The sequence below is a fragment of the Coregonus clupeaformis genome, chromosome 17 (genome assembly GCF_020615455.1).
Source record: "Coregonus clupeaformis isolate EN_2021a chromosome 17, ASM2061545v1, whole genome shotgun sequence".
NCBI lineage: Eukaryota > Metazoa > Chordata > Actinopteri > Salmoniformes > Salmonidae > Coregonus > Coregonus clupeaformis.
Genome location: NC_059208.1, coordinates 34,787,279 through 34,799,369, shown reverse-complemented (window position 1 = coordinate 34,799,369; position 12,091 = coordinate 34,787,279). Strand labels below are relative to the sequence as shown.

Here is a 12,091-nt window from a genome sequence, read left to right as displayed (position 1 = left end):
TTAACCCTAAAAGTCGCTCTGGATAAGAGCGTCTGCTAAATGACTAAAATGTAAAATGTAAATGAAACAGATGGGCAATCTCATGCAACAGGGTTGAAGTGGGGATAGTCAGGCGGGAAGTCCAGACAAATATAGCTCAGTACAGACGTGTCAATGTACGGATGGTTGAAAATACCTCCCCTCCCGTATATGCAAGCATCTTATCATCTGTGAAAGAAGGGGTTTGTATCCATTACCTGCCACCAATTTCACCTGCGCGCGTCAATCAAGCCGTTTTCCTGACACAACACTTCACTCTGGTTGGTTGTTCAGTTTAAGGGAGGTAACGCAAACGGTCATATTGACATCCCATTGGAAAAGACAGCGCAGCATTGGAGTGACGCAGCTTGGAATTCCTAAATTTCCGACGTTCAAGACCTGAACGCTGTCTGTAAAATCAAATTACGAGGACTATTCAAGCTAAAACGGTGAAATTTAAGTGAAATAAGCGGGGTAAGAATATGCTATTTACATGTATTTTATTACTTTGGGGAAAGGATTTTGTGTGGTCAACGTGTGGCTATTGTACGCGGAAAAGAGATTGCTTATCTGTGGGAGTGATTGCATGTAGCCTTCTTCTTTTACCATGGGAAGCTAAGCAAAGTAGGCTGCATAGTGTCTACAAACATTTGTTTCCAGTGAGTTTGGCGTCATGACGTCTACTCTTACTTAACCTCTCACAGGAGCAAACAGGGACAATTCACACGAGGGAAATGTAAGACTCGACTAAAAAGAGAACATGTCGTCCTGGTTGTCAAAGATGAATCCAAAACGCTGATTTTGTTAGCTACCTTGTTAACAACTAGCCTCCAGCCTCAGTGCCATCTGGATCTGACCATTTTTGGTCATATCTGAACGGCACAGATGTATAAATACAATTTAGGCTACAGTGAGAGGCCCTAATCAAGCAATAATGAGGATCCGTCGGTTTTTAAAATAGCCACATTCTCTATCGCGATTCGTTCACAATGTTTGACACTGTTGTCAATGTCTCAACTCAAGTTGCAACAATGTAGCCTATCTTAATCGTTATAGAGTTTATAGGCTATTGCGTATGCTAAAGATTACAATTATTGCAACTGGAGCTATAAGGTAGGCTATAGATTCTATTTCTCAAACAGTTCTTCTCTTAATGTCAGATTATTCACTGTAGGCCAACAATTTGGTGACAATTTGGTGTAATATGATCTCTGATATAATGTTGTTTTGAAAAGCACTTTTCCAATACACTGTGGCATTTATATTTTTTCTCTACTGATACTTTATTAGGCCTATATGAATTGAATTTGTTCAAATGCATGATGAGAATACCCAGTGTAAGTAGGCCACAGTCCTAGTGGCCTATATGTAGATACTGCAGACATTGTGAAACCACAATGAGTCCTTATTGGGTAATTCATAATTACATATTTGTTACATGAGTGAGTTAATCTCTGTCCTCTGCAGAATACGTTGTAGTTGCTTCGCTGAGCCTCAAGGGGGCGATGTCTGACAACAGCAGCAGCACAGGCAGCAGCCGCAGTGGATCCTTGACCACCAGTTGGACCATGCTGTCCCCAGAGGTAAGATAGCCTGTACCAACCTATGGTGTGCCAACCAGACCTGGGTTTCAAATACTTAAATCAATTCAAATACTTGATGTGCCTGTTTGAGCATGCCTGGCAAAAGTCCTAAAACTGCAAACCCCGCCCATCTGGCACTCCAGGCAGATTCAAGCAAATGCTCAAAGTATTTGAAATCCAGGTCTGGTGCCAACTATAATGACAAGAGAATAGGCTGATCACCTCAACACAGCATTGGATGTCAGATTTACTATTCAATGTGAGTTTTATATTACATTTCCGCTTTACCCACATTGTGTAAATGATTAAATTAATGAATGGTGAGGTGAATAGATAAAGGTTGAGTTGATAATGAGAATGCTATTCCTCTACATAATGAGATCATAATAACCTACTGCCTTCTACATTTCAGGAAGCTGCTGAAAGCGTGGGTCCAGTGGATGATGGGACTGAGAGTCTTTGTGATGTCCCTAGTCTGTCAGAGGAAGTCGCAGGTACCTGAACTCTATCTCACACCGATACTGTTTCCCTATGCTTTCTGTGTGGAGTATTGTGTTATTGTCCTAATGTATGGATGTTGCATAATGAAGTCATGTGTGTGTGGATGTAATTTGTTATTCAATTAATGTTGTTATTAATGTGTTATTAACATTGTTATGATGATTATGTTCCAGGGGCCACTGTGGAGTCTAAGCCGAGTGACCCAGAGACTCCAATAGAAACAGTGCTGTCAGAGGTGGGCCAACAGGTCTGTACTGTGAGTCCCTGATGAACACAGTTCTTTCTGAGGGTATCATTCTCACATCATAATCTTTCATAATACAAAGTTCAAAATGGTGTCTGTTATGGTATATGGCATATGATGTCTATGGTTATAACTCATTATTACCAATGACTAAGGTTTGTGCTTTTATTCTCCTCTGATTCCCAGGTTTGCCAGGAAATGGCTCCTGATACCTGTGAGGGCCCTGTCCCCTCCAGCCCTACCCTGTTAAGCCCATCCCTGACTAGCCATGTGCCCCTTGACCCTGACCTGGAGATTCAACCTGAACCCCCTATCATCCATTCTATGGTAACCAGCTCCCCCACTGACAATGAGCAACTCGCTGCCATGCCCTTTGTCAGTCATGTCGACCTGGTTGTGCCACTGGATGCATCCTTCACAGAACCACCCCCCTCAGAGGTTGAGCCTGAGTTAAGCACCGTCCCTGAGAGCTCTACCCTTGATACCCACACTGATACAGGCCCTGTACCTGGGAGTATTGCCCTAGAAACTAGTGCCAAACCTGACATAAGTATTCACACAGAGACTCCCACCCCAACAGGCCCCCCATCTGTCACTGATATTGACCCTGCCCCAGAACTGCTTGCTGCTCCAGAAAGCCCAGCCCCTGATAGTCCTCCTCCAGATACCATTGGTTCAGAGGATGCACCAGAAGAGCCAGCACTGGAAACAGAGGAGACAGAATTGCCTGAAAAAGTGACTTATATACCAAAGGAAAAAGGTATGGATGTGTACACTAGGTTGGAAATCGGGAAACATTTTCTGAGATATGACATACAATTAACACTAGAACTGCTGGGTTTCTCAGCCTACAAGTACCTGCTAGAGAATGCAGTCTGGCGTCCCTTTAAGCCTACGCATCAGATTCACCTACTGTGCTGTAATCAACCTAAATAAATACCTTTGTAAAAAATATTATAATTTGATTGATTGAATGTAGTCAAGTCTTAAGAATATTTCGTTTATTTTGAATATTTGTACATTGTATATTTTGAAGTACATAAAATGCACATACACGTATGTATTATTCTACAAAGGTCTACTGCAACACATTTTTTTGCAATAAAAACACTACAATGTAATACATTTTATTTGTACATTCGATTAGTAATAGAGTAATAGTAGGTAATAGAATCCAGTCAAATAAATTATGGAATATGAATGCTTACAAATGCATAGTAATACACATGAATATATGATAAAATATGAATGCGTACATGTTTTTTTGGGCAAATGATACAATAGAAGAAAAAACATGTAAATGAAAAGGGATTGTTTTTTTCTCAAAGGCATTTGTGGCGAATGGTTTCCACGTTAAGAGTAACGTGAAGCATTTTTTCTTCTTTTGGCTCTATGCTCCAAAAGTTTGAATTTGAAATCCAATTCAGTCAAATGATTTTGCCATAAACATAAGCACCAACACTTGAAAAATAATGCAAACAGTATGTAAAAGAAAGTCAACATTAGAATCAGATGAAGACCCCACATTGTCATCGCCATAGTCAATCTCTGGCTCAATATCCGATCTGCCATCCGACTCCAGTTCATCCAAATTCAAACGTCAGTGGCCGTTTGACTATGGCGGTTCTAGTGTTAACACACCACAGCTCAACGAACAGTTACAAAAACAAAATTTGCGTTACAATTACACACGACAAATCTACATTCAGAGTATTCTACCATCTAATACTTTTGCATAAAAAAGTTTCTATACCTTTTCGTGCATGATTTTATTTATCTCTGCTTATCATCAATATTTCTGCTCTTATCCCTTCTCCTTCTGCTAGACTCTCCCAGTAGCTTTGACTTTGGAAGAGCTGACACGAGTGCTGAGGAAGGAGATGGTCTGAGGAGGAGAAATGTGGCACCAAAAATGACATCGGACGAGGAAGATGAGGTGGAGGTGGAGTTCAAACTGGCAGAGAGGACAGGGGAGAAGAAGGGCTTCTCTATGAACACATGCATTGTGGGTGCCCTGATCCTGCTCTGTCTAGGGTCTCTCTTCCTCTCCGGTGAGTTCAGCCTGAACCAGGTTTTGTTAGTTTCATTCTTTTATTTAATTTCTTGTGGAATGGACACTGGCTCACCAATGCATCATTTTCATTATTTTGATCAAATCTATAGAAAGTCTACAGCCCCCTTGGATATATATTATTTTAGATTAATGAAAAATAAAACCCTAATATACCGTGATTAGATAAGTATTCACCCCCCTGAGTCAATACATGTTAGAAACACCTTTGGCAGCGATTACATCTGTGAGTCTTCTTCGGTAAGTCTCATAAGAGCTTTGCACACCTGTATTGTGCAATATTTGCCCATTTATTATTTTCAAAGTTCTTCATGCTCTGTCAAGGTGTTAGGGATCATGGCTAGACAGACATTTTCAAGTCCTGCCATAGATTTTCAAGCAAATTTAAGTCCAAACTGTAACTTGGCCACTCAAGTGTAGATTTGGCTTCGTTGTAGGTAATTGTCCTCCCAGCGTCTGGTGTAAAGCAGACGGAAGCAGGTTTACCTCTAGGATTTTGCCTGTGCTTAGCACCATTCCATTTCTTTACATCCTGAAAAACTCCACAGTTTTTGCAATGTCAAGCTTACCCATACCATGATGCAGCCACCACCATGCTTGAAAATAGAGGCAGTTACTCAGTGATGTGTTGTGTTGGATTTGCCCAAAAAAACATAAGCATTTGCATTTAGGCCAAAAAGTGTATTCCTTTGCTGTGTTTTTTTGCAGTATTACTTTAGTGCCATGTTGCATACGTCTTCATATTCTGTATATTTCTATTCTTCTTTTCACTCTGTCATTTAGGTCATTATTGTGGAGTCACTACAATGTTGATCCATCCTACATTTTCTCCCATCACAGCCGTTGAACTCTGTAGCAGTTTTAAAATCACCAATGGTGTCATAGTGACATCCATAAGCAGTTTCCTTCCTGTCCAGCAGCTCAGTTCAGAAGGACGACTGCATCTTTGATGTGTCTTGGTGGTTTAATACATAATCCACAGCATAATTATTAACTTGACCATGCTTAAAGATATATTCAATGTCTGATTTGTTATTGTTATCCATCTACCAATCACTGCCCTTCTTTATGAGGCGTTCAAAAGCTCCCTGGTCTTTTTAGTTCAATCTTCAATATTTGACCGAGGCACCTTACAGATGTTGTACAGTATGTGTGGGGGACAGGGAAAGGGTTAGTCATTCAAAAATCATGTCAACCTCTATTATTCCACACAGAGTCCATATAACTTATGTGATTTGTTAAGCCAAAGTTTACTTCTGAACTTATTTAGGTTTGCCTAAACAAAGGGGGTGAATACTTTTGGAATAACTATTTTAGTTATACATTTGTTATTAATTAGTAAAAAGAATTGTAGCATTTTCCTTTTCACTGTGACATTGAAAAAAAAACTTGTGTAGATCAATTTGTAACCCTTTTTTAAATGTATTTTATTTTATTGGGTGTAGTCTTTCTATAGGCTCTGTATTTAGGAATCATCTGCAGACATCATTGCAGCAGGGAGTTCTGTTTCATCCTGCAGCACAGAGGACTTGAGGTGTAACACAACTGTAAATGTGTTAATGATTTGAAAACTGAGATTAGACCAGTCGAGAGAGCTGACAAATGACTCTTCAAGATCATGAATTCAATACAGACTGCAATGCCATCAGTGTTTTTATATTGGAAATAAACTCTTTAGTCATGTGCCTCTGTGCCTGTATGGCCGATACAAATAATTTGACACTGTATGACTAAGATGTGCTGTTCCAATAGGTTTTTTCCCTGATCTGGATGACTGTAGGTCTGTAGAAAAATAAGAAATGGCACTGTTAGATTTATGCTAGCTAATTCTCACTCACTCGCCCAAGCGCTAATCCTGTCTCACCCTTCGTGCACTGCACATGGCAGCTTGCCTATACAGTAGACTTACAGTAAAGTATCAACGACTGGATTTTTGGGTGGCCAAGTTGAGTACGTAACCCATAATAGGAAAATGCTTGGTTGGGCATGCAAGTGGTCAGAGACTGTGCAAATACTCAAATAACTTCCCAACAATTGTACGCTCTGGGTGGAGTAGTTCAAAATGGGCTTTGCATTTTGTATGATAAAATATATGCAGGTGTCTTAATATACGTTACCTAAGTTTGGAAAATGTTGTTTGTCAGTTGGTAGAGCATGGCGCTTGCAACGCCAGGGTTGTGGGTTCGATTCCCACGGGGGGCCAGTATGAAAAAAATTAATGTATGCTCTCACTAACTGTAAGTCGCTCTGGATAAGAGAGTCTGCTAAATGACTAAAATGTAAATGTTTTGTTGTATTGTTTTCTTTTTTGACAGATGACTCGGACGAGCTGAGTGGGGCAGAACAAAACCAGGTATGTTCCTCTATCCTACCGCCTACCTTTCAACAATGTTGTATTGGGATGGAAGTTAAAGGAACTGGACAAACTTAGAGAATAATGTGTAATAGAATTATATTTAAGGGGCAATCTGCTGTTCAAACGACAACAAAGCGACCATGCTGTCACTGTTTTGGTAAATGGCTGAGGGATGGGGCTGGAGAAATTTAACTCTTAAATTCATACACAGAGCTATGGACTCAAGGACTGACCATTCATGAGATCCAAATTATAGTTTTATCCATCTTTTAAGGCTATACAGTATTTACAATTTACATTGGAGTATAACAAGCTTATATTTTGGTTTCTGATGGGGTATGACAGTTGAACTAAGCTCATGAGACATTTCCAAGTTATTTTTCAAAAATCTAAGGGTATATATAATTTAAAAGTCAAGAAATTGATGTAGCAATGGCTGATTGACCCTTTTAAATCATCCATTAACATCTTCCTTATTAGACTAAACTTTTATAAGGTATGCATAGTTCCAATCTTTGCTTTACAATGTTTGCTTACTTATAATGCTGTGTTGTTGATTGTCTGTGATTTGTATTCTGCTGGACAGGACTGGCTAGACGATCCTCAGAAGATGAAGGAGCTTTTGGATAAACTGACACAAGAAAATCTGCAAATCTCCCAGTTAGAAACACAGCTCCAGGTCAGCCCATGTACCATATAATTATTTCGGAGTGGCTGCGGATCCAACTTTTTCGGGATCTTCAGTCCACTGGACTAAAAGATCCAGAGCTTCCCGACGCGAAGAGTATGTGTGTATACTCTACTTTACGCGCCGAGAACAGGCTACTCAAGTGAATTGTGCTCATTTAATAAAGTTAGATCAAAGCTGAATTAATGTCTGCAATATCACATAATGATCACAGTATTCTACATTTCATAATTACTATTATATTTGGTTCTGTTATGTAATTACTGTGATCATTATGTGATCTTGCAGACTAATTCAGTTTTGATCGAATTTTATTAAACAAGCACCATTTGCCTGAGTAGCCTGTTTTCTGTGTGTAAAGTAGAGAATACACACATGATCCGCACATACTCTTCGCTTCGGGAAGCTACGGATCTAAAAGATCCCGAAATAGTAGGATCCATGGCCTAATTATTTTACATTTAAGAAATATTTTTAGAATCCTTATTTATTATTATGTCCTATCGTTCTAAGAATGAAGCAACTTTTTTCCCCTCTGTTACAGGCCCATAAAGAAGAACTTGACTCAGCACTAAATGAAAGATCAGCAACGGGTAATGAAAACGGAAAAGGAGATCTGGAGCAAGAAAATACTATGAAAGAAGAGCTGTCGTCCCTGCCTGGCTTGAAGGAGGAGCTGGAGTCGCTGAGGGCCAGAGTGACCGAACTGTCCCGACTCACTGCAGGTATAGTATTTTCATCTCACTGTGAATTCATTAATTATTCATTAGTGCCTTTCATCATTTGTTTGATAATGTATACATAGAAGTCAATATTTTGGTAAATGTTTATAATAAGGCAGTCAATTAAGGAAGTAAACTGAAATTCCAATGAATTCTCAATAAGCTAGAAGCTATTTATTTCAAGTTGTTCCATTTAATAATAATAAATAATATGCCATTTAGCAGACGCTTTTATCCAAAGCGACTTACAGTCATGCGTGCATACATTTTTGTGTATGGGTGGTCCCGGGCATCGAACCCACTACTCTGGCGTTACAAGTGCCGTGCTCTACCAGCTGAGCCATTTTTATTTTATTCAAATAAATTCATGAATTGACTGCCTTCAATTTGAATTTACCCTCACCCTGATCAAAGTGATCTGTATGGTTCAGTGGAGGTTTTGTTATTGTTGTGAATCTCTGCTTCAACATGCATGTAACAATCATCTGGTTTGGTAGCTGAATGCTCTGTAACTCACTGATTTGTTCTGATATGTCTACCTCAGCCAACCAGGACACACCCCCACTGCCCTCAAGCCCAACTCCACCACCTACTGGCCAACCTGGGATTAGCAACCAGAGTAGCACCACAACAGGGCCTGAAAGGAGGAGTGACCCGAGAGAGGGGGCCAGGGTGAAGGAAGAGCTTCAGAGGCAGAAGGTGCTGTTGGAGGAAAGCAGGAAGAGACTGGAAGGGATGAAGAAGGATGGGAACAAGAAGGATGAAGGGTACCAGAAGAGGGTGAGGGAGAGCCTGGCTGAGATCCAGAGGAGGCTCAGTGAGCAGGTGGAGAAGATGGGGAAGAGGAGTGAGGGCAAGAAAAAGCCATGGGAGAGCGGGAACAAGAAGGACGGGAAGAAAGGCAAGGACAACAGCAAAGACCACTGGAAAAAGGAAGAGAAGAAGGCGTGGAAAGGAGAGAAGGACTGGAAACACGGCAAAGACAAGGAGGGCAGATGGAAGGAGAAAGATGAGAGAAAGGAGAGGGACTGGAAGGCAAACAAAGGAAACTCTCATAAAGAGGCCTGGGGGAAATCCCAGGATGAGTGGGAGAGAGAGAAGAACGAGCGCAGGATGGACAGGGATAAAAGAAAGCAGGAGAGGCCCTGGCAGTCCAGGAAAGACTACAAGAAAAAGACTGATCATCACCATGAACAAGACTCCAACCATCAGGAGCAACATCAGCCCCACCTGTATGAACACACAAGCTTCTGGAAGCACCAGGAGGAGAAACTCGGACGCAACGTTCGCCCCCTGGCGGGCTGCAGCAGTGTTGAGGACTGCGCTAGCCAGGAAGGGCTCTTTCCCGTGGAACTGTCTGAATTTGAGGAGTTGTTAGACGGCTACCTGAGCAAGCTGGAGAGGGCTACATCGGACAGCAAGGCCGAGATCCAGAAGCTGGCCGCCATGTTTTTTAGAGACGGTGTGTTCGTCCATGACAAAGTTCTCTTCAGTGACTTCGCTGAAGATGTGGCGGACATTTTAGAGGACATGGTGGACATTTTGGAGGTTGATGGGCGGGATGATGAAGCCCTGGAGGAGACGATGGAGGAGTTTGAGCGAGAAGCTTTGTGGAAGTTTACAGCCACTACATAGATAGAAAATGGAAAACCAAGATACAGCAATGGTATTACATGGTGGTTTACAGCAGGTGTTTTAAGGCTTCCGGCACAAGGAGTGATCTTGCATCTCGTAAACATGTCCCTAGCTCTGCATCTGTAATTAGCTGAAGTCGTTACCTCCCTATGTCAGTTCATGTCATGTCTTTAATGCCAAGTCCTACATGTTGACAGTTGTGTGGAGTTGATTTGCCTACAGTGTTTGGCACTTTATAAAATGTAATGTCGCAGTTCAAGATCAAAACAGGATAAGATTCACAGCAATGTGAACTCTATGCTCCCACATCAACTGATTGCTGATCAGTCTCTTCTATGTTGTCATCGTTAGGATCAGATCTAGTTGAACCGGTTCTGTATCAGCTCTGTTAGCTTCTGTTGTATCAGCTCTGCAAACATACAGCGCTGTGTATAGGCCCTTAGTGCTTGGTTTCTGGTTTTTACTAATTGTCTTACCATTTGAGTATAACTGTCGGTGAAAGCAGAACACTCTGGAACATTTAATGAAAGCAGAAGGTGTCCTGCCAAGTCAGGATGGAGGCCCAGCACTGCTGCCTCAATCGCTTTGACACAAGCAGTAGTTCTTACTACTAATTCACACTGAGACCATGATTGTACTGTCCTAATGTGGCAGGAATCGATTCTAATAGCTCAGTGTACTATGTTGTGCTGAGTTAGACATATAGATAAAGGAGTGCAAAGCCATATTGGCAATTTGATGCATCTGAACTATTTGTTTTTGACACATTTTGAGCACTGTTATTGGTTGCATTTTCCTTTTTAAAGTTATTTTGAGTACTGTGCTGTAACCTGGAAAATACCCAGTAACACGATTTTGGGATGTGTCTATATGAGATCAGTTTAACTGATGTTCTGTCAAGCAATGCCATTTACATTGAGTTCACGCCAGATTTCAAAGTCAAACTAAGTACAAGGTTATGACATTGGTACATATTAAAAGTAATTGTTGGTACTTTACAAGAGTTGAACCTGTACACATTTCAGGATGACTGTTTCCCTTGTTTTTATGTTAACTGTTGTCACACTCACTGTATCAATTACATTAGGCATTCAGGATTTCATAGCTTATTTGTGTTTTTTGAAGAACTATAAGACTAATCCCTAATTTTGCTTGTCCTGGCCTCAACAACACATTTATCATTTTAACATCAAACCAACATTAGCTGTTCAAATGGCATATGTCCCAGACAGTATATCATGTGAAAGAAATTGCTTGAAAGTCTGACATTTTGTGACGATTTTGTTTCTGCCAGCTATGTGCCTTTTATTTATAAGTCCATTTTCACACTTGGATTGACAGTGTTTGACAGACGACTAAATTGGTTTGATTCTGTAAGCTTAAGAATTCAAGCAATTTTTTTCACTTGATTGGTTATGATCCGGTACTCCATTTGTGAATTTAATTAGATATAGTAAGTAATCTTTCAGATATTTTTGGTTGAATTTAAAACCTGTAAATGAATTGTTCAAGCTTTTTGACCAAAGAAGTCTAGCGATGATGTGGATAAATACTTAAAATAATAAGCAACGAGAGATTATAAACAAACAGCATAAGATGAGGAAATTAAGTTTAACTCTCCAAATGCACACGATTACATTTTCAGAGTATATTAAAAAAAACATACTTATTTTTTAGGTATTCATTCAAGTGGAGGATATATTGTTTTATCAAAATGTTCTTTTACAATGGACATATCCTTTAGAATAGTTAGGAGTCAGGACAGTCCCAGTTTAGCATTTAATTGATACATGTACAGAAAGTCCTGAATCAGGTGTTTTGATTTAAGCTGAATGAGTAGTCTCGTCTCAGCAGCCATTTCTCTTAGTGGGTTTGTGTTGGACTTTTAAGTTAAGATTACAATAAAAAAAAATCATCTTGAAAGATAATGTATGTTGTATTTTTTTTACAAAGATATTTTCATGTGTGTCTAAAGGCTTGTTCACACTGGAGGTTTGAAGAAACTCAAATCCAAATTCTTTGCATATTCCAATCTGGCTGTTCTGACTGCAGGAAAAATAACAGATTTGAATATGCAAAAACATTGGATTTGAGTTGCTTCAAACTGCCAGTGTGAACAGACAAAAAGCACATGGAAAGGGGGTGGAATGGGATATCGCAAGCCACATTTCAAACCACCTTTGTAGGTAGTTTGAAATCAGATACAAATCTGATTCCTAGCCATGTGTCAAATCTGATTTGTTTGCCCTCCAGTGGTTTTTAGACTGTTATTT

The 12,091-nt window shown here is 40.1% G+C and overlaps 1 protein-coding gene across 3 annotated transcripts; it reads left to right on the top strand.

The window, feature by feature from the left end:
* Window positions 1-349: 349 nt before the first annotated feature.
* On the top strand, window positions 350-11,741 carry pbxip1a (pre-B-cell leukemia homeobox interacting protein 1a). 3 transcript variants are annotated; one of them, XM_041902895.2, is made up of 10 exons: window positions 350-492; window positions 1,486-1,601; window positions 2,014-2,095; window positions 2,276-2,337; window positions 2,533-3,106; window positions 4,173-4,397; window positions 6,733-6,770; window positions 7,360-7,452; window positions 8,006-8,186; window positions 8,728-11,741. In XM_041902895.2, the coding sequence occupies exons 2-10, from the start codon at window positions 1,524-1,526 to the stop codon at window positions 9,816-9,818; spliced, it is 2,424 nt and encodes an 807-aa protein (XP_041758829.2). In that variant the 5' UTR covers window positions 350-492; window positions 1,486-1,523; the 3' UTR covers window positions 9,819-11,741. The 3 variants fall into 3 exon arrangements, with proteins under 3 accessions (XP_041758829.2, XP_041758828.2, XP_041758827.2); XM_041902894.2 differs by having other exon boundaries at window positions 2,276-2,349; XM_041902893.2 differs by having other exon boundaries at window positions 2,276-2,358.
* The last annotated feature ends 350 nt before the right edge of the window (window positions 11,742-12,091 follow it).

What these genes read in the sequence shown, in the direction of transcription:
- pbxip1a (XM_041902893.2), top strand. Translation starts at nt 1,524, where the DNA reads ATGTCTGACAACAGCAGCAGCACAGGCAGCAGCCGCAGTGGATCCTTG. An exon ending in GTGGGGCAGAACAAAACCAG is followed by an intron (nt 6,771 to 7,359) that starts GTATGTTCCTCT and finishes TCTGCTGGACAG; the next exon opens with GACTGGCTAGACGATCCTCA. An exon ending in ACTGTCCCGACTCACTGCAG is followed by an intron (nt 8,187 to 8,727) that starts GTATAGTATTTT and finishes TGTCTACCTCAG; the next exon opens with CCAACCAGGACACACCCCCA.